This window comes from Lissotriton helveticus, chromosome 1_1, assembly GCF_964261635.1.
Source record: "Lissotriton helveticus chromosome 1_1, aLisHel1.1, whole genome shotgun sequence".
Taxonomy (NCBI): domain Eukaryota; kingdom Metazoa; phylum Chordata; class Amphibia; order Caudata; family Salamandridae; genus Lissotriton; species Lissotriton helveticus.
This window is the reverse complement of record NC_136057.1, coordinates 1,312,102,724-1,312,124,922: the sequence shown is the minus strand read 5'-3', so window position 1 is coordinate 1,312,124,922 and position 22,199 is coordinate 1,312,102,724. Positions and strand designations below refer to the sequence as shown.

The 22,199-nt window shown below is 43.2% G+C and overlaps 1 protein-coding gene across 1 annotated transcript in view; it reads right to left on the bottom strand.

Moving 5' to 3' along the window:
* The window catches only part of LOC144823236 (transitional endoplasmic reticulum ATPase-like), a 218,436-nt gene that overhangs the window by 178,101 nt on the left and 18,136 nt on the right, over positions 1-22,199 (bottom strand). The window contains exons 2-3 of the mRNA XM_078681583.1: positions 2,175-2,286; positions 378-550 (exon numbers count right to left, since the gene is read on the bottom strand). Of these exons, the coding sequence (XP_078537709.1) occupies positions 378-550; positions 2,175-2,286 (285 nt within the window). The remainder of the gene's footprint in view (positions 1-377; positions 551-2,174; positions 2,287-22,199) is intronic.

The following is a 22,199-nucleotide window of genomic DNA, read 5'->3' as shown; positions in this document are numbered from 1 at the left end:
TCTGCACGACCTTTTTGCAGCAGTGTGGGCAAATATAAAATATTCTTCCCGTATGTAATTAAAAAAAATAGAGTGTCCTCCATTGTGTCCTTTTCCACTGGAAAATACTACTCACCACCCAGTGTGTCATCTACAGATAACACTATTCCTTCCTGTTAGTTGCCTTCTGTGCTTACAGCTTTGTAGCCTGTTAGTTGTGTGTGGGATGCCATCATGCTACTCCGCTTTAGGCTTTTCCAGTCCTTCCGTTCCTAGGGCACCCTCTTAGCTCCCATGTCTCCCAGTTCTATCAGACCTTCTGCTGGCTCTATGACACTCCTCTTCACTCCCAGCCACAGCCTTTTGTCTAGCTTTACAATCTACAGGGTTCCACGCACCTCACCACATCTCCCAAGCGAACGCGGAGATTGTTCCTGGTGACGCGGCTCAGGCGGACCTTCTCATTCTGGCAAGTGTCATCAGAGAGCACAATGCAGACTGTCTCACGCCGCTTCTTGCCCTTCAAAAGCACAGTGTCACCCCGGAAGAGATGCAACTCCTCCATTTTATTCTGAAAAGAGATCAAACAGTTGTGGGTTAATGAACTGATAAGGCAATGCAAGGTGGACACAGGGACCATCAACACCAGGAACACCCCCTAATTCCATGCCATATTTAGGCAAACAGGGTATATTTGTGGGATGCAGGACAACTGAATAGGTTTGGATGTAGGGACTTAAACAGATTACTGGGTATGAACATCAGCACTGCATGAGCAACTATAGACACTGGGATAAAAAACATGCACACAATGCAGAATTGTAAACAACTTAAACTTAGTATTTGAGAAGCGAATAATTAAATCACTTACAAATACCTCAATTCAGGGTTGTAAAATGTCAATTAAATTAAAAATGATGTATTACATTCACTAAATTTAATAAAGTGTCCACACATTTTATTCACTCTAATTTGGAGTTAGATGTATGAATTTTTGCTTTAATTTAACTTAACTATTTTAATATAATTTCATAAACAGCAACATATTCAGTTATTTAACATTTGTATGGCTGGGAGTACCTTTTTATAACTTTGTAAATGTATATAATTAATAAAACTACATATTTACTGTTTGTTGGGGTTACAATTCTCAAATGTTATTATTTCACTCTTATTTCTATACTAAAATGAGTATTAAACATGGGTGTGGGTAATTCGTAAGAGTTAAGTGTACCTTAATGTTTTAATATATTCCTAACAATAATTTTACAATAGGTTGAAGACTTTAATCTCACTATGAAGTCTTGTGTTTTATTCTCCTGTTACAGGCATGTGTGTCCAAATGTCAGAACACTCTTTAATAGAAAAATTAGGCATATAGTTGCTTGTAATAATCTTTGCAGTCCATGCCGTGCAGGAACTGGTGTGCATGCACACTGAGGGGAACACCATGTGCCCCTCTGCATGCACCCCATGCACAGAGGTACCAGTGGGCCCTATAGGGCATCCTTACATTCCTGACCGCCACACTTTTCATGGCAGGATCATCGCCATGAGACGTGTGGAGATCAGGAAAGTCATAATATGCTTGGTGATGCCGCAGCGGCACCGCCAGCATATTGCTGCCCCAGACCACAGCGCGAACCCAGAGGAATCGTGGATCCCTAGTGGTTGTGGCAGTCTTATGGAGGTCCGACTGCTGAAGTTGTAAGCCATCGGTGCAGCGGTAGCCACCACACCACTGCTGGTTTGGCGGCCTAGTAATTAGGCCCTAAGTGTCAACCTTTTGGTTAGAATTAGGATTAGTTTTAGATGTAGTGTTCAACCTATGTGAAAAACTGAAGATTATGTTAAAGTTAGAGACTAGGAATAGAGGATTGAAGAACTGGTAAATAGAGGCAATGGTGGTCGTAGTAATAACATATGTCTCATAATGGGGCATGTCCAGATTAAAGGAAACTTCAGTATGTTCCCTCCAGAAAACAGGTTAGGAAATGGGGTCTTGAACCAGGGAATCAAGGCATGTGGAATGTCAAATGCACAACAGACAGATCCATTGGCTCAGCTGTCTTATATCAAACACCTGCCAGGTGATGGGCGGATCAACACTATAAATGTTCTTAAGGTGAGGGGGTGGATAGCCATAACTGGAACAACTGGATAACTGGAAGAGAAGGTCACGTGAATGGGATTACCTGCGACAGGCTCACAATGCTGTTGTCATCATTGACGGCTTCATCCACTATCAGTCTGTTTGGCCGATGCTTCTGACGGAGAATGGCGGTGGAATAATCCTCTGCCTTCGAGCTGCAAAACAAATAAGGACATCAATGATTTCAAAAAGTGAGACTTTCCAACCACAGTGTTCCCTAAAACTGTCAGTGCTATGTTGTTTGTTATTGATTAAAAGATTACCACCAAAGTTATCTTCCTCTGACGTTCTCAATTACATCATTAATCATTGCAAATTAAATTAATTCATTCTGGTCAGGCCCTCTCTGCTTTGGCATCATAAAAAGGGGCCCATCAAATATTCATCAGAAACCCTGAACTTTCAGAACCACTAATCTGGGGAACTCAACCACATCTGGAATGTCTTGTCTCATGGACGCTGAGTCCCTACCAGTGCCCTCAAAACCCACACAGTGAAATATCTGCTTTTCCAAGCCTGGTGTTTCTGGCTACAGCAATCGCATGCTGTAAAGACTTTTATTTTCTTTGACTTTTAATTTTTAAGTAAGGTATCTTCTCTGCTTCCACTGAAGTGAGCATGGGCAGACATGACAATGTATCAACATTGGAACCTTAAAAAAATTTAGTAATGGATACAGCTTCCGACAAATTCCTCACCCAAATGACTGAGTTCCAAAGCAATTCTCTTAAGGAGTTGGGATTGAGTGCAAATTATCCAAGGAAACCAAGAAAATAATGTAGGATAGAATGGACAGTTGCTTAAGCCAAGAGGCAGTAGTGCTTAGCAAAGGAATCCATGGATGACCACGTAGTCATGTGGCAGATGTCAATAACTTGACCAGCTCTTGTGAGAGCTGTCTTGGCAACAGTGGCCCTAGTGCAGTGGGTATGAATGCTCTCTTGAGAGTCTTTCTTGGCCAGCATGTAAGTGCCCCTGATACAGAGGAAGGCCTATGCGAAATGGTGCATTTGTTCTCCACCTAACTGTTCCTGGCACATGAAAATCAAAGAGCTGATTTAGGCAGAAGATTCACACTTTTGTACGCTACACATAAAACAATGTTGCCTTATGTCAGCTTAAAGCTTTGCATAGCCATAGTGTTTTAAAAGAAAAAAATACTGATATTTATCCCCTTTGATGCTTGTGACGGAACCATTCCGTCATGCCTCACGGTTGAGCTGTGCGGATGATGGAATGGTTCCGTCACAACCACTCCCAGGAATGGAATGTCCAGCACCGGGGGGGAAATCGGCGCCGCACGCAAGGTGTTAAATTATTACAACGCCTCCTCAGGGGTAGTAAGCGCTATATAAATGATATTTATTTTGTGCAAATGCTGGGAAAGATCAACACATCTGAAGTTCTCACAGTGCATGCATATCTCCTAAACAGAGCCTGAACAAAGTGAAAAGCTGCCTCTTTTAAGTATGTATGAAGTGCTAACAAGATGTGAGCCTTTGTTTCCCCTCTGCTTCATCTGCTTCTAGGTGTGTGGCTCCTGACTGCAGCCGGCCAGGAGACTTGAACAAAAGGAGGCCTGATGACCCCTCAGATTCGGTCTTTGTTATGGGCCCAGCAGGAGTCAGAAATAAGAAAGCCTCATCCCGTCCCTGCTGGCACATTGTTGCGGCTCAGAAGCAGATAACATCGTGCATGCGCTGCTGAAAGTGTCCTGGTGTTTGGAAATTACACTGGGACTAATTCAGCATCTTTTTCAGTGGGGCCCAACTTCTTGGCAGGGTGGACGGAGTCCACCCTGTCGAAAAAGTGGGTGGACGCCGTCCACCCACATGTACCCCCGACTCGTGCCCTGCTGACACCCGAAGAACACATTCTGCTTCTGCAAGTTTAAACAGTGAAAGCAGCTTTTGAAGGGCGAGTCAACTCCCACTACGTGACACCAATACCAAACAGTCCAACATTAAACTCTGCTTAGCTGTGTAAGACAGTTCAGGCAGTTCAGGCAGTGTCGGCTAGAGGGTCAATTGCAGGCCCTAGAGCTGCAGTTGATCCTTTCAATATGTATGCCCCAGAATCGTCCAAATATCCTTAGGTCATGAGGTGGGCACCTGCAGCTTGGTTTAAATGTACATTTGCTCCCCACAGTAAACAAGGTCAGATAGCCATTATGTCTTCATCGGTGCACTCCCTCTACCACATACTTAGACGCATGCCTTTTGGCGAGTAACAGTGCAAGTACCACCAATTGAATGTTGCTGACGTCATGCACCCAACCCAACAAAGCCATCATGGATTCCAAGCCGATGTCCTCCTCCACCATTTCGGACAAGTTGACATTAACCCATGAACATGTGGACGCTGCCATGCGAGATGCAAAAAAATTCACCACGCACCACATCAAAAACAGTTCACATGCATGCTTAGCTTCATTTTACAGAGACTCAGTGGAGCATAATAAAACATAGGCAGCTAGCGGAAATGAATCATACGAAGTTTGCTGCTTGACAAAAGCCTTGTTGTATGGCAGCAGCAATACTGTCAGTCCTTATCTGATATCACTATATTCTGTGCTGCTTCAGGTTTATTTTTGAAGTTGGCGACCTGTTGAACAGAGATGTAAGGCGGCACAACGAGTTTTTTGGGTGTAGCGGCCAGCAAATGCTCAAGCATTGCAAAACTGTGTGGTTCTTGTAGTGAGCATTTTGTATGCGCTTGAGACGCGGCCTGCAGCCTATAGTATGAGAACATATGAAGGGGTGTGCACTCAGCTCCCGCTGTGAATGTGCTGAGGTCTGTGAAAAATCTGTTACAAGATAGAGCCCTCCCATTCATGAATGTGGCGTTTGTTGAGTTGTGAAATTGCCTTGTGTTGGGAGGTCGGTGGCAATCCAAGCTGTCCCGCCAAAGGAATAGATGGGGAGTATAATAAAGCCAAAAACCTTCCATTCCCTCAGTCTGGGCACTGTCTGTACTGTGCTACATGCCCTGTTAATCTTGTTCTGTTGGGTGAGATTCGTTATGCCTCTAGCCCGTTCTTCAAGGGCCGCACAATTTCAGGCCGCACTTACTGCACACAGAGGGACAGTAACATTTGAACAGGGTAAATGAAGCAGATAGAAGGGTGTGTGTGAGTTGCTTAGTAATGATGCAGCTCCAAATATCCCAGGTTGGTGTGGCTAGAGGATGTATGATGGATAATTTGGCTGGCAGAGCTGCCCCAGAGTGCGGGCATCTTGCAGCTGGCTCTCTAGTACCCCTTGGAGTGTGTGCTTTTAATCCACTGTTATAAAAAATGCTTGCTCTTGGTGCAATCTGCGTATTTCTAAAACCTTTGTTTTTGCTGCCGACTGTCTGTTGAGGGTTGAGGACTTTGTTGGACACCCTTCACCTGCCACTACTTGCGGAACCCGCTTCGCGGGTCCCGCTGCGCACCAGAGCCACAGGGGAGCCTGTTAGTGCAGCGTGGGTAGGTCCAGGGCTGCGAGCGTGCGGGGCAGGACTTCGTTGACCAGAAGCCTCTGCAGACCGCGCCTCCCGTCACCTGGCTGCTCTCCCTGGCCACCACGCCCCGCCTGCAAACCTACGGACAACCCATTTAAGGGGAGGCTAGTATCCGCTAAGCGGGAGCGTCCCGGGAGAAGCCCGGGACAAGGGCGGGACCGTCTGTGGCCGTCCGGGGACGACCGAGGACGGGACGGGCCACCCCACTAACACCACTGCCCGAAAATCTTGACCATCGTGGAGACAAATCGTTGATACAAGGTAACTTTCCTTCTCTTCGATTTAAGCGACACACCAATCCTATCCCAGTAAGGGGGAGTTGTCTGGAGTTTCATGCTGATATATACATCTTACTGGAACGTGACTATCCGAGATATTAACCAACAAAATCACTATAAATCCTGTTACAGGAAAGATACATGGGTCTAAAAAAATTACGTTCTCGTACAATATTCATCAAGCGAATGGGAACGGAGGAAGCAGTCAGGAAATCTACAGACAAAGCGATAAAACCTGGCCGAAGTACTTTAACCCCGGCAATAAATGAATATTTTTCTGCTATACCATCAAAAAAGGTCCTTGATAAAATAATGTCTGATACCGAAAATAAACCACTTGGGAGTTTAGGGGATTTAACTTGCCTATCTGATTCTCCCCATCTGTCTCACAACGTAAGTGATATGGCGCCCATGAACAAGTCTATTCATTCAATGAATGATCAACAACTAAAGGACTGCAAAGCTACTCTCCTGAAATCATCAACTCCTATAAAAGGCCACAAGAGTTTTAATAAATCAGAGGACCTAAGCATACTTAACCATAAGTCAGAACAAAATAGTCCGAATTTAAAATTACTTCCTACAAAGGGCAATGGGAGCCTACAAAAATTAGAGGATCCAAGTATACTCAATCAAAAATCAGAAGAATACAGCTCTGAAAGAAAGCTATTAAATACTGACACAAAAAAAACATCTATACAATTACAAGAACAAGATTCCTTCTTGGACCCCTTCCTAATCGAAAATAATAACCTCGATAAATCTACAATTCCATTATCTAAGGCTCTTTTCTCACTACAGGAAATATTAGAATCGGTTCTCTCCTTTTTAGGAAACATCCTTGAAAATTCAGATCAAACCTTGGATGTCCAAATTGGTATTCTAAAGTTTCTAGTAGAAGAAAAAAGGAACAAGCATTGAAAATGCAATAGGTCTCGCAATAGAAGAGTTTAACATTTTCCGTTTTGCAAATGGATGAGTGGCGTTGCATGGATGAGTGGCGTTGCGTGGATGAGTGGCGTTGCGTGGGCGAGTGGCGTTGCGTGGGCGAGTGGCGTTGCGTGGGCGAGTGGCGTTGCGTGTGCGAGTGGCGTTGCGTGTGCGAGTGGCGTTGCGTGTGCGAGTGGCGTTGCGTGTGCGAGTGGCGTTGCGTGTGCGAGTGGCGTTGCGTGTGCGAGTGGCGTTGCGTGTGCGAGTGGCGTTGCGTGTGCGAGTAAATGAAGGGAAGCGAAAGAGAGAGAGAGAGTTAAGGGAGGGATGGAGAGAGAGAGAGAGAGAGAGAAGAGAGAGAAGGGAGAGGGAGAGAGAGAGAATTATGGGAGAGAGAGAGAGTTATGGGAGGGAGAGAGAGAGAGAGAGAGAGAGAACAAGTGATACCAAAAAAAGTAAGCCATGCACGAGTGATTAACGAATGCTGATATTTTTAAGCCCACAGCAAATGTTACTTTGCCCAGTGGGAGAATATAAAAAATTGTTTGTAAAAAATTGACAGAGTGCGCAAACCACAGAGTTAATGGCCAATAAAAATAAATCCAAGAGCGACCATGTGAGTTTTAGGCAAAGGAGACGGTGAAGAGCCCCCGCTGCCTTGGTTTAAAACAAGCATTGAGAGCCTGGTGGGTGTTATTTATTATATTGCACACATTCTAAACGTAGTGTCCACAAGAGGTCTCGGATTCGACTCTCGAGTAAACCGATGCACGGTGAAGCAAAGTCATTTGACAACGATCACACATTTTGTCAAGCTGGGAACCTACGATGATTTGAGTGCAGTTTTCTTGATTAAATGTTGTTTTGTTGAGTCACTGGATAAATGTTGAGTCGGACACGCTGAAGAGCCCCCGCTGCCTTGGTTTAAAACAAGCATTGAGAGCCTGGTGGGGGGGGTGGGGGGGGGAGGGGGAGCCAGCGAGTGGGAGGGAAGGAGCATATGGGGATGGGGTGTGAGACGGTGGTCGTCCCTGGAAGGAGGGGGGGAGGAGGGGAGGAAGGGCTGGTGGCGCCAAGCAGAAAGCGGGAGAGTGTCAGCGTCTCAGCAGCAGCTGGCCTGCAGAAGTTACAGGGACTGCTCATGCAGTACACGGAAGCGGCCCAAAGTAATGGTTTTTAAACATTAACTTGACCCCACCTGCAATGTCCTGACAACATCGGCATGAGTGTGCCAAGGAAAGTCAGTGTGTCATGTTCACTGTATGTACAAGCAATATTGTGTAGGGGTGAAGAAAGAAGGTGAGGCTGCCAGCGACGAGGAGAGACTCTGGGGGCAGCGTGTAAGACATGGGCAGGAAAACCGAGTGCGTGTGAAGAAAAGTTTGTAGGGCTAACGTGAGCGAGAAGGAAGGGTGAAGAAAGAAGGTGAGGCTGCCAGCGACGAGAAGAGACTCTGGGGGAGCATGTAAGACATGGGCAGGAAAACCGAGTGCGAAGGAAGAAAAGTTTGTAGGGGCAACGTGAGCAAGAAGATGGAGAAGAGTAGGGCTGGAGATGGGTAAATATAGATAGGACGAAGTGTGAGGAAAAAAAGAAATGAGAGGAAAGGGGAAAAGACGGGAAATTGAGTGTGAATGAGTAAAGAAGGGGTGAAATGGCGGGAGTGTCGTAGTGAAGGGTAGAATTGTTTGAGGTGAGAGCACATAGAGGCTATAATAAGACGGAAAAGAAGGCGGGAGATCGGGTGTGAGTCAGAGGGGCAAAAAAAATGGAAAAAGCTGAAGTAAAATGGAAAGAGTGGGCGAGGAAAGAAGGAAAAAATATAAAAAGCAGATTGCGAGTGGAAGAAGCAGAAGAGAAAGAGCGAAGCGTGTGTTTAATAAATAAAGAACAAGCGGGATCCTTGCGCTGAAAGTTAAAATAAAAAAAACAAGACGGAGGGCATTGCTGTGGGGAGGGGGTGGAGGAGAAATGCACACGGCGGGCAGGGGAGGGGGCGGAGCGGGGAGAGCGGCATGTGGGTGTGAAGAAGCCGGGGCCTTTGAAGTGAAGCTAAGCTTCACTTCAAAAGGTGTCGGAGGAATGCGGCTGAGGGAACAGACGGCGATTGCGGCTGAGGGAACTGATGTGCACGCGCTTTTAAGCTCAATGCACATGCGCATTGAGCTTAAAAGTCACGGGCACTGCAAGGAATCGCCACAATTCCTTGCTTGTTAGTTAAAGGTTGTTTAAGCCGCAATAGGCTCGCAAGCTCGATGCGCATGCGCATCGACAGGCGAGACCTAAAAAGGAGTCCTCAAAAATAATAGAAAATCAATTAAAGGATATCATGAAACAAAAGGAAAACGACCATAAACAAAGTAATTGTAATTCTTCTACACAGACATCAGAAAAAGATTTAATAGAAATTCATAAAAGGAAAACATCGGAATCTTTTAATGAATCTACACTCTATTCCTTAAAAAAACAATTTAGAGAAAAATCACAAAAAAATCAAAAGCAGTTTCCGATTTTTATTAAACACAGGAAAAAGGATACATACGATTCAGTAAAGGAAGTTGAAGATTTTAGTACAAAAACTAAGTCAGAAACTCTAATAGGAGAAATAACACCAAATAAAACCAAGGAATTCGAGCAAAAGGGAAAAAACCTCTAAGAAGGATTCACAAAAAGAAAATCCGTAAAGTAAAATTTCAAAAAATCAATATACCTCAAAATGATTTACAGAAGAAAAATGATGAGAAAAGCATGCCACATACGAGCAAAAAAGGAGAATCCATCAAAGGAATCAGCATAGATACAAAGCCAATACTGAACCCAAGGGCGGATGAATATCTCCCAACCAGGACAGTTATAAAGACAAAATATGAAAATATCAATGTCGAAAGAAGCAACGAAAAGGACACCGAATGCAGTGTTAATATACAGACAAATGCACTACAATTTGAAGAACTTTTCCCCACCGATAATACACCACTTAACAGAGGCAGGATACTCAACCTCTTGCAAAACATAAAGTCTCTTCAACTATTGACTAGCAGTGAAATAGACCTAGTGACTTTCCCCAAAAGAGGTCATAATAAAATCTCAATGGTTTCTTTTTGGTCTCCAGTAATACCCGGGATCATACTTAGGGAAAAAGAAATAATACACAGGCTTGGATATGATGTAATCGAGAAGGTCGAGCGTAAAGGAAATAAAAACTATAAAACCTCAAACAATAACATGCAACTAATTTCTAATCCATATCGGAATAATGGTCTTAGATCTCCCTCGATGTCTGAAAACTCAGGGGCTAGCTACTTTAGAGATATGCGACAAGGAGAAGATATCCTGAAAATTTGTGTGAATAAAGGGGAAAGGGAAGTGTGGTACTTGGAATTAAATGAGAACAAAGCTACTGAAATTGACAATGTGAAGTCTTGGACCTGGTTATCGGGGACGCTGAACTGCAATAAAAGTTCTAGCCATCTGAAGTACCCTGTTTAACCAAGGTCTAAAGTTTACATCGTGGAATATAGCAGGGAGATCAAAAAGTAAAATGAAGGAAGTCCTCAATAAACAGCCGGATATTCTGACCCTACAAGAAACTTGGGCAACAGAACCCTTTTCACAAAAAGGCTACTATGTTTATAACATATCGGCAAAAGCTACTAATCGGGGTCACGCCAAAGGAGGTTTGGCTATTCTAATGAGGGAGGATTACCTATGGGCACAAGAGATAGTTGAGACCAATAGTGACAATTTGCAATGTATTAAACTTTTTCTAAATACCGATAATACGACTCTACAAAGAGCGATGTTACTTTTTAATATATACGCCCCCCCTGGAAGAAAGTATGACACCTTATTTGAAGATATCCTGGAAACCATCATACAAACAATAGAAACCCATATGTTTCCATCTTACATAATTATGGGTGACTTCAATGGGAAAATCTCCAACCCTGAAATAAATAAGTGGGAAAGAATTTTCGAAGAGGAAAGACTGGACTTTTCTACTCCCCTATTCCCCAGAGGCATTCGCTCTAATAAAAGAGGGAAAATAATGTTATCAGCGCTACTTAATTTAAATGGGGTAATCCTGAATGGGAACATTGAAGGAGACATCCCGGCATCATACACAAGACAGGGAAACGGGAGCCCTTTGATAATAGATTATATCATCTGTGGCAAAGATCTATTTGAAACCATTTCTCATCTTCACTCCAACTTCACACCAGTCAGCGATCATGCCGTGATGCAACTACATACCAGTTGGTCGGCTCAGTCTGCTGCAAAAGGACAGATGATCTTTTATAGAAATGAAACTCTGGTAAATAGCGAACAGAGACGTATCTTTTGGAATTCATCTTCTATGGATAAAATAACAACACTGATTGAGCATAGACACTTCTTAAGGAAACAGTACTCTGAAGACCCTATAGTAAACTTTGAGAGTATGCTTAACGAACTCAAAGAGGTACTAATAAAAATGATTCATCAAGGAAATACTGGTAATAAAATGAAGAAAAATACAAATAAAACCAGGAATACACTTACAAAGAAAAAACTAAATAATCTGATACGAGCTCAATATTTAAACTCTTCTCCTACCAAAAAAAAAGAAATAAACAAACTGAAAAATCAACTGAGAAGAGAAAAAATAAGTAAGAAAAAAACCTTTCAAGATCGTAACTGGGTTGACATACAAATTGCTGCAAAAGAACCTAACCAGAGAACTTATTGGTCATTAGTAGCTAAAATAACAGGAACAAAAAAGAAATTACTAGCAGTACCGGTTCCTCCGAAAGAGTGGGAAATTTATCTGACAGATCTTTACAAAACAAATATGGTCAAAATACAAGAAAACTGTGCAGATAAAGTAAAGGAAAAACCGAAATCATTAATTCCTAAAACAACAACAATAATGGTAGAAACCCATATTCGAAAGGCAAGAAGTACAGGTGCCTTCGGCCCCGACCAAATACCGATCAAGGCCCTGCAGATGAATCCTAAGGAATGGAGTTTTTTGCTAACCCCACTCTTCAACTATATTTTGACCACTGGACAAGTACCAAAATCATGGCAGGGGAGTACTATCATCCCTATTCATAAAAAAGGTAGCAAAACGGTAGCAGGAAATTACCGTCAAATAGCATTGATGGATGCTACCGGAAAAATCTTCGCTGCTGAAGTATTATTCCAACTAAAAAATTGGGCTTTCTCGCTGGGTCTGATACCTATGTTCCAGGCTGGTTTCAGACCTAAGCACTCTGTCACGGACAATATTGCCATTATTCAGGTTATTCTTGATAAATATGTGACACGAAGAAAACAGACTGTCTATATGGCATTTATAGATTATTCGACCGCATTCGATCGTGTCGACCGACCCACATTATGGAATAAACTGAGGAGTTTTGGAATCAACGAACATCTGTTACAGGTTATAATAAGCCTCCACACTACAACTTGGTGTCAAGTCCAAATGGGGGGCGAAAAAGGTTTAACGAAAAGAATAAATACAGAGAATGGTCTCAAACAGGGTTGTCTCCTAGCCCCTATGCTATTTTCGTTATACCTCAGCGACCTGCCAAATCAATTACAGCAGGGCTTAAGCCTGCCTCCGAAAATAAACAAACAAAGTATCCACTCGTTGCTTTATGCGGACGATATAGTTATGTTTGATCTCACACCATTTGGTCTGCAAAATTCTCTTGACATCTTGTCTCAATACTCAAATGAAAATTTCTTAATCCCGAATGTAAAGAAAACAAAAGTTGTAGCCTTCTCTGGGAGGAAAAAAAAGTGCCAAATATAACTGGAGGCTAGGAGGAGAAAAGATCGATGAAGAAAATGAATATATATACCTCGGTAGGATTCTGTCAAAGAATCTAACAAACACAAAGCATATAGATAAATTAATAAAGAAATCTGATTTACATGCTGGAGCACTCTCAAGACTCTATAGTGCCACTGGGAGCAGGCATTTTTCTTCTTTATTAAAAATATATAAAGTGAAAATTCCTGCAGTCCTATCGTATGCTACAGAATATATCCCTATAAAACAATGGGGCTTCATGGATCGCCAAGAGGGAAAAATCCTGAAAAGAATGATGAAGGTCCCAGCTGCAACACCAGTACAAGTTCTAAGGCTAGAATTTGCAATAACAAGCGTTTATGCCACGGCTGTGGCCAACATCATTAGGTGGACCTACAACCTCCTCCGTGCAAAGGAGGGAACACTTAGATTCCTGCTGAATAAAGAAACCTTTGACACAGAAGCAGCTAAGCAAACTTTTTTAGGGAATATGTCAGCTGCATTTCGAATGGCTGAAATCACTATAGATATTTTACTCACCTGGTCTGTATCGCAATTAAAACTTTTCCTTAAATGTTTTACACCTAGGTTGAGCTTTGATTTGGACTTTGCGCATAGCAATAAACTAAAGACATTCAAATCATTTACTGACCTCCTAGAGTATAAACACATCCAGCCATACATCGGGTTTTCCCTTACTCATAGTGCAAGGAGGGTGATCTTGATGTTACGAATAGGGATTTTACCTGTGCAATCCTATAAATCAAAATGGTCAGCTGGGGAATCTTCCTATCTTTGTTCATTATGTCAAGGGGGCGAGCAGACTGTGGAGCATTTACTATTTGTCTGCCCTAGTTCTAAAGTAGTAGTAGCTTGTGCTATGTATATTAATCCAATATATCGAACTTGTAGGCTAACAAAGGAAAAAGAACTATTAACAGTGGGCAAATTGCCTCCAAATGAATTTGTATGTTATAATTTCTACAAATTTTTTAAATCTATGTTGTTTTTATATTAATCAGTGATGTATACATTTTTCTGTTCCTTTTCTTATTTTATATGTTATATTTGTGGTCCTCTGTCGAGTACCAACACAAATAAAATCTTTTTTTGACTTTTGACTAAAATCTATAATTTGGAAGCACCTTTTTTTTATCTTTAACCTAAATGTATTTGTGCATTTTTTGGCAGGCTATCTTATACTGTGTGTAATACAAGTTTAAAATATTGACTTACATATTCGCCGTGCTTTCTGTGACAGGCATGGACCTCCTAGCCACTACAAATACACAAGACTCTATTCCCTGCTGCACCAAACACGTTTGATATGTTAAAGAAATATTTTCTACTTCTTAAAGTCTTTATCATGTTCTTACATTTTGTTGGTTGTGTAATTTACATCCCAAATATTTTGAAGATGTTACATGTTCTGTGGCACTCAGGGTTGAGGCAGATCACTGGTTTGGCCTTGGCTTGACTGCAGAGTCATTTTAAGACATGAACAGAGTGGGCAATTGCCCAACGCCCAACATTCCAAGTGGCCCACCCCTGCCCACCTTTCACGACTATGACCAACGGACCATTGCACCGGCAGAGTTTGTCTAAGTGGAGGGAGGTTGTGCTGTTCGTTAAACTGCTTGGCAGGTCCTCTTCTGTTTCTGTCTTCTCTGCTGAGGCTACCTTGCAGGTATGCAATGCTTTCGATACTCATGGCAGGCCTATCTTGTCTGATTTTAGGAATTGTCCCACCTTGTTCTTCTCTTCCTTATTTGTCTGGTTCTTAGAAACAACCCTTTGAATAAGTTGCTGCAGAGATCCCCTCTGATCCAGACTTCATCCTGCTCTTTAATTCTTTATGTCTGGTGGTCTGGGCACCCATTTCTTAAATACATGTAGAGTCCCTGATGCCCCCTCTAATGCAGCAGTTGAGCCTGCTTGGTGCTGTGCGACTACAGATAAGCTTTGGGTATCTCACATCGTGATCTATTGGGTGTGAGACTGTGTTAGACCTGGTATCTTTGGTGTGGTTTCCCCTGTCTTTTTGCCTCTGCCTCCAGTATTTTTGCTGGTATAGATGCTTTGGGCACTTTGCCACTGCTGATCAGCGTCAAAGTACAAGTGCTCCCTGTATAAATTATGATGGTAATTGGTTACCCATGATTGGCATATTTGTCTCACCCAGAAGTCCCTAGTAAAGTGCACTAAGTGTGCCGGGGCTGGTGATACAAATGCTACTGGTGGGCCTGCAGCATTGATTGTGCCACCCACACGAGTAGCCCTAAAATGGTGTCTTAGGCCTGCCACCGCAGTGCCTGTGTGTAGTCTGTGAACTGCCATGTCCTCCTTGTCAGTGTTCCCACTGACCAGGCCTAACCCTTCCCTTTCTGTGCACATTAGTCACAACTATGGAAGGCCCAAGGTACCCCCTTGGGCAGGGTGCAGTGAATGTGAAAGGTAGAGCATGTACTAGTGCTGGTGACATGCTCTGGTAGTGAATGACAGCCATTTTCGTTTTTCACTATTGTAAGGCTACCTTGCCCATAGGCTATCATGGGGAATGCTGGCTACAGTGGCTACCAGCATATCTTCCCATAGGAGCAAGGTAGGACATAAAAGTCTGGTATCCCTGAACTCAGAGTTTAATAACACATCTTTTAGGAAAGGTTGTTTTTAAATCCTGTGTTTGAGAACAGCACTTTTAGAAAGTTGCTGTTCTCTTGTCTGACCTTTCTGTGTGCCTTGGCCTGTTTGTGAATTGAGTCTGGTTTGAGAGTGACAGGGGCTGGGGAGCCCCCAGGAGGTTGGCTGAGTCAGCCCTAGGCTGAATGACTGCATCTGCTTCTTGAGTTTTGGGAGGGGATAGCACCTGGGCCTGAATAGGGCTGTGCCTGCCGTCCACAATGCTGGCCCCACCTCCTGCTGGGCAGCCGACGACCCTGCCCCTCTCTCTGAAAGGAAAGGAGAAGCCAGGATATCAAAGTGCTCAAGGAACACCCAGAACTGGTTCAGACCGGGCTCAGAGCCCTCCTGCACAAAGGGAACAAAGACTTTTAGGGGTATAAGTACAGGACCCCTGACTACAGAAAATTAGATCATCCTGGAATCAAGAAGGAACCTCTTCCAAGGAGAAAGCTGGAAGACTGAAGAAGGAAGAATGTCCTGCTGTTGCTTTGCTGGACTGACCTGCAGTTGCTTTGCTGCCAAGGAGAGGGGAAGGACTTTGCTTTGTGCTGTGTCCCCTTGCTTGAATGAATCTCCAAGGGCCTGAAGAAGAGCTGGTTCCCTGTTAAGAAGTCCCAGGAACAAAGGGACTTCACCCCCAGCTTCCCTGAACACTGCTGAGAGAGTTCTGTCCTTCCTAGAGTGCTTGGGCCAGTTTTGGTGCCTCTGGAAGTTGTACCTGTGTTGGGAAGCTGGAAACCAAGATGTAAAGAACTTTTCTGCAAAGTTTATCGCATCGCTCGCTTGCGGAGCGCATCCCCGTCAGTGCGAGGTAATTCCCACCGCCGCAAAGGTCGAGATCGTCGCAGCGCCTGTTGCCGCTGTCAGAGTCGTCGCATCCTTCCCTTGCAGAACGCACCAGACCGGTGCGGGAAGATTACCATTGTTGCGAGTATATTCGCAGAGCCTTTGCGTCACTGGGTGAGATCGTCGCCCCGCTTGCTTGTGGACCGCATCACGTCGCTGCGAGAGTCGTCGCAGAGCCATCGCACCAAGGGGCCGCGAGAGGAGAAGATCGACGCTGCGCCGCCCATCGTCGCCACATCAGAGATCGTCGCCGTCATGAAGATCGTCGCATCGTACCTTTTGCGAGCCACTTCCACCGAAACCTGCGCACTGGAATCCACGCAAGGTATCGCATCCCTCCCCATACAGACTGGAGTCATCGCAACACTCCCGCTGCGTCCAGCGGGGTTGTCGCATCGCCTCCCCAGAGTCTCAGGAGTGACGCATCCCTTGCTTTTCAACCCTGCAGCTTTCACTTGGAACTTTTGTCGCATCTAAAGGTACTGTTGGCTAAACGTGACGCAACTGTGGATTATTTTAATGCAACCTTAAGAACTCTTTTGAAACCATATTCTTGAACTGTGTATGTTGGATTTGTGTCATTTTTGGTCTTGTGTAGTTTAGATTAAATACCTTTATTTTTCTAAACTAATGTGGAGTCAGTTTGTGGTGTATTCACTGTGTTACTGTGAGTGTTGGAACAAATACTTTGCACATTGCCTTCGATAAGCCTAACTGCTCGTGCCAAGCTACCAAGGGGGTGAGGAGGGGTTCTCCTTACCCTGACTAGAAGCAAGGGTCCCTATTTGGACAGTGGTACCTACCTCTGCCAACTAGAGACCCCCAGATCTAACAGACTGTCACCCACACCATCTACTCTGCCTCAATAATGTTTTTGGGTTTGACATCTAGTGCAGGGTGAGTTGAGCAAGATATTTTTGTTCAACTTATCTAAACAAGCAGAAGGCAAAAAAGTCACATTCCTTAATGTAGTGATTAATTTGTAAAACAATATGTTCTTGGCCCAAAGTTTTGCACAAAAGCCTGTGGACAGTGCTTAGAACATAAGGGATGCAGAGTATCAAGGCTGTGTAGTCTTAATTCCATTACATGCCTCTGTCTTCCACCACCATAATTGAAGGTTTGTGGCGGACAGTAGGAGAGCCCTAAACCAAGGATTTTAGTCTCTTTGGGACTTAGATTTATGTTGGTCAAATTTACTACTGAGGTGCTCCCTGTTGATTGCCCCGTTTTTTGTTCGACCATTTTCCTTTGGTTCTCTTCTTTGTTGCGCCACTTTTCCTTGTGGCGTCTGCGTCGCTCTGATCGCTTGCGGTTTGTGCTCTTCCTATTTGGGTAGGGTTTGCTCTTGGTCTTAGGGTTTCGCGCCTGGCCTCGCACAGGCGCCTCATCTCCTGCGCAGGTGTTAGTACGGTAAACCCCAATGATGTACTCTGTAGATCACCCTCTATTTCACTTCCTTCTGTGGAGCTCAAGCTAATTGATGAGACAGAGCTTGAGTTTCCCTTTGAGACACCGGCACGATTGTTATCCGCTCGCTGGCCCTTATTTCCTTCTTTCTCAAACTTTTTTGCGAAGGTGAATATACGCCCATTCAGGTAGTCTAACCTGTCCCTTTCAAACTTGTACGCCTTACGTTTTTTGATTATTTCTTCCTCCTTTTGTAGCCGGAATTCCATCTCATCCCTCATTTTTTTCATGTTAGCGTCATCTTCTCCCAGTTTATCTAGTTCCGCTTCAACAGATTCAATTTCGCTCTGTAATTTCATGCGGTCACTCTCGGCAAATTCTATTAAAAGTACCATCAGTTTAGCCGAGGAGTCCAAATTCGTCGCCGCCCATCTCTCGAGCAAGCGGGGGTCCGGATTCTCATAGCTGGGGGCCAAAGAAATTCGAAGGCCACGTGGTATACGACCCACCTCCAGATACATGGACAAAGATTTGTTCTCCCACCATTTGGAAGTTTCTTTTTTCATTAACTTTTCCAGTTTGCGAAACAAATCGCGCGCCGTTGGATTTGTAGCGCTTGCAGTACTTTCCCCTGGTGTCGACCTACTTCTTAACACGACGGCCGACATGGTGGAATGCAGTTGATTACTGTAATTCCTGACAACAAACAAATTCAGTCGATAGAAGATAATCCCCACAACTGAAAACGTGCACACTCCTCACCGCGTTTTCTCGAACCACCGTTTCCTGACCTGGATGTCGAAATACCCCTGTAGCGTTCAGATATTCGGCTCCTTCGGTCACAGCTCGGTGTGTGTTCCTTACGCGGGGGCTTCTCGCGGCTTCCTCCTCACCAGAGTATACAGTCCGGCTCCGGGTCACGTAGCCAATTACTTCCTGCCGCTTCTCGCCACTGTTAGAGGAGGGGCTTTACTCGTACCTCGGAAGTTCGTTAGGTACAAAATATTGCGTTGAGTCCGGAACAACAAGGCACAGTGTAGCCACACCACGCCACGTAGTAAAACGGATTTAGAGTAAAGCCACAAACTCCGTGCTCTGTTGTCAGTGAGTTTTATTCGTGATGAATTAACAGCCCACCGGTCGCCATGACGCGTTTCACCTCAGCCGAGGCTTGATCACATGTCACGGTAAGAAGAAAGGAAGTAACTTAAATAGCTTAGTTGATCACATGGTTAGTCAACAATCCCATTCAGATTTTAAAGGGATATACATCACATTTTTATACCGGGCATAGTGCCCTTCTAAGTCCCATAATCACATCCCCAAATAGAAGCAAAATCACCATTTCACACTAATTAGAATCTCCATAAGAATTTGATCATTTCAATGCTTTTTGTAAAAAAAGAGAAAGAGATTGAATTCAAAATTTACAGAACTGGAAAAATTTCTAAAAAACAATCCTTTTAGAAAAATATATAAATATATATATACACATAAATCTAAGATCACATTTGTATACAAATATATAGGGTTTCTCTAAATTCATATATTTACATAATGTACAATAAATATATAAAAAAAACACCTATTATTTACATCTCACATGTTCCAAATTCGTGCTATTATTTTGGAAACGATTATCACAGTTCCTGCAATGATATCAAAATGATTTGGGGATAACGTGATTTATGCTGGTATAAAACAAGTATTACCCAAGTGGGTTTTCAAGTTAATATGGGGGAACCATCCAATATCGTGATGTATGTATTACAGCTAGTTACTTCCTTGAGGGTCGTTTATAAAGGTTCCATTTCAAGTGAATGTGCAAATAAGATTCAAAATATGAAATTCTTATTAAAAATTTAAAATGTACAGGCTGCCAAATATGTTTAGAGATTTTACAGTATTACATTAAACGTACAGGTACCAGTGAAAGCCATCATGAGATAATATTTCAGATTATAAACAGGTGTATAGATCCTCCGTACTGTTAAGCCCACCAGGCTGTTTACTGTTACATTCGAGGATGTATCGGGTTTCTAGTAGACGTAACTTACTGTCTCTATCTCCCCCCCTCCTCAAAGGTAAAACAGAGTCAACCAGATAGTACTTTAATAATTCTGGGTTGCTCTGGTGGCATTTTTCGAAGTGTCTTGCCACTGGATAGGCTGGATCCTTTCCAGAAATAGCCCTTAGATGCTGCAGGATGCGTTTATGTGCTGGAAGACGTGTACTGCCTATATACAGAAGATCACATGGGCATACCAAAACGTATACCACATATTCTGTCTTACAACCTAGCTTTTGTCTGATGGCAATTGGTTTCTCATGGAAAGGACTTGTGTAGTGGGTTTTGTTGATAGCATGTTTACAGGCCTTACAGACTTGACATTTCTTGAAACCTGTAATTCGTTCCCACCACTTCTTTGGGAGTTCTAAGGTATTACTTACAATGGCATTACTCAAGGAAGATGATTTTCTGAATGTGATCTCTGGTTTATTACATATTAGATCACCTATCACTTGATCTCCTTGTACGAGATTCCAGTTTCTTGAAAAGATCCTGCGAATCTCAGCATGTTGCTGACTATATGTGACAATGGCTCTACACTGTATTTTCTCTGTTGGTAAGGTCATGGTTTCAATAACAGTGGTAGAGATTGTGTGGGGTTCTATTAGTTGTTCCCTTTTAAATTTCATTGTTTTTGTCATTGCTTCATCTAACATTTTATGGCTGTAGCCTCTTTCCAAGAAACGCATTCTGCACTGAAGTTGAGCAATTTTGCATTCCTCCTCAGTACTGCATATCCGTTTTATTCGCAACATCTCCCCATAGGGGATGCTGCGAATTAAATGGCGAGGATGGTTACTGGAGGCATGTAGTACCGTGTTGCCAGCGGTAACTTTCCTGTGCAACTTCGTTTCTATTCTGTTGTTCTTAATATAGAATTCTACATCCAGAAAATTAACAGAAAGTCCACTAATCGTTGAGGTAAATTGAAGATTCAAATTGTTGACATTCAGCCTATCAACAAAATCAATGGCACTCTCTTTCGAACCCCTCCAGATAAAGAACAGATCATCAATGTATCTGAGGTACAAAATGGCATGTTGTTCCATTGCTGTTCTGTGCTGTCCCATCAGGGTCTGCTCCTCCCACAGCCCCATGTGCAAGCACGCGAAGCTGGGGGAGAAGCAAGACCCCATGGCCACCCCTCTCAATTGTTGATAGGCTTGACCTCCAAACGTAAAGAAGTTCTGTTGTAGGCATATATTAAGCATTCCCATAAGCATTTTATTATGCTGTACATTGTGTATGGGACGTTTATCCAAAAAGAATTGTGTTGCCTTCAGTCCATCTATGTGCCTTATAGACGTATACAGGGAACAAATATCCAATGTCATAAGTAAATAGTCTTCAGACCAAGTCTGCTTAGATAGTTTACACAAGAAGTCAGTTGTGTCTCGTATGTACGAGTTCAGTCCTTTAACCCATTCTTGTAAGAAAAAGTCTATGTATCTGGATAGGTTTTCCGTTGCACTATCAATCGCCGATATTATCGGTCTCCCTGGTGGAGACAGTGGGTCCTTATGGATCTTTGGCAAAAGATAGAAAACGGGAATTACAGGGAATTCCTTTTTGATGAATTTGAATTCATCCATAGAGATCAAACCACAGCTACGCAACCCCATGAGTTTAGCGTTAAGCTCATTCCAAGTTGTTTTGATAGATATAATGTTGGTTTTTCGATAACAGGCAATGTCACCGAGTTGTTTTTCCGCTTCTGCTATATACTTGTCACGTGCCCAAAGCACAATGTTGCCTCCCTTGTCGGCTTGTTTTACGACTAGGTTTTCATTTGTTTTCAACTTTTTGATCAGAAGATTATAGTTCTGATTCTGTCGTGCAATGGCTTGACTTTTTTTGTTAGTAGTTATATATAGCTTTTTAAGGTCTTCCACCAATAAATCCTGGTAAATATCCAGATTATCATGGGTAGAGATGGGATTGAAGGTAGACTTAGGCTTGAACGGTGTAATTGCCTTATTCTTATCAACATTAGTAATCACAGCTCCTGGCGCTGTACATGGATTTGCTGTGTTTTGTTCAGTTTGTTCAGTCTGTAGGTCCCAGATTTCTTCAAATGAAGGGGCATCTCCGACTGTTAGTATATTCGGGCTTAGGGGTATTATCGCAGTGTCTTTACTATTTTTTGGGCGTAGGCGATGAAACTTAGTAAGTTTGAGTTTTCTCACAAACCTGTATGCATCCATACGTGTGCTTGCATAATTGAAGGTTTGTGGCGGACAGTAGGAGAGCCCTAAACCAAGGGTTTTAGTCTCTTTGGGACTTAGATTTATGTTGGTCAAATTTACTACTGAGGTGCTCCCTGTTGATTGCCCCGTTTTTTGTTCGACCATTTTCCTTTGGTTCTCTTCTTTGTTGCGCCACTTTTCCTTGTGGCGTCTGCGTCGCTCTGATCTATATATATATGCAAAAAACTATCTTCTTATGGTAAAGGAGACGCAGGGACACGGAGGGACTTTTCTGGAGCCGTTTATTTAAACACTTTTCAAATGCCACGGGTGCTGTTGATTCCCTGGTTTCTCTTCC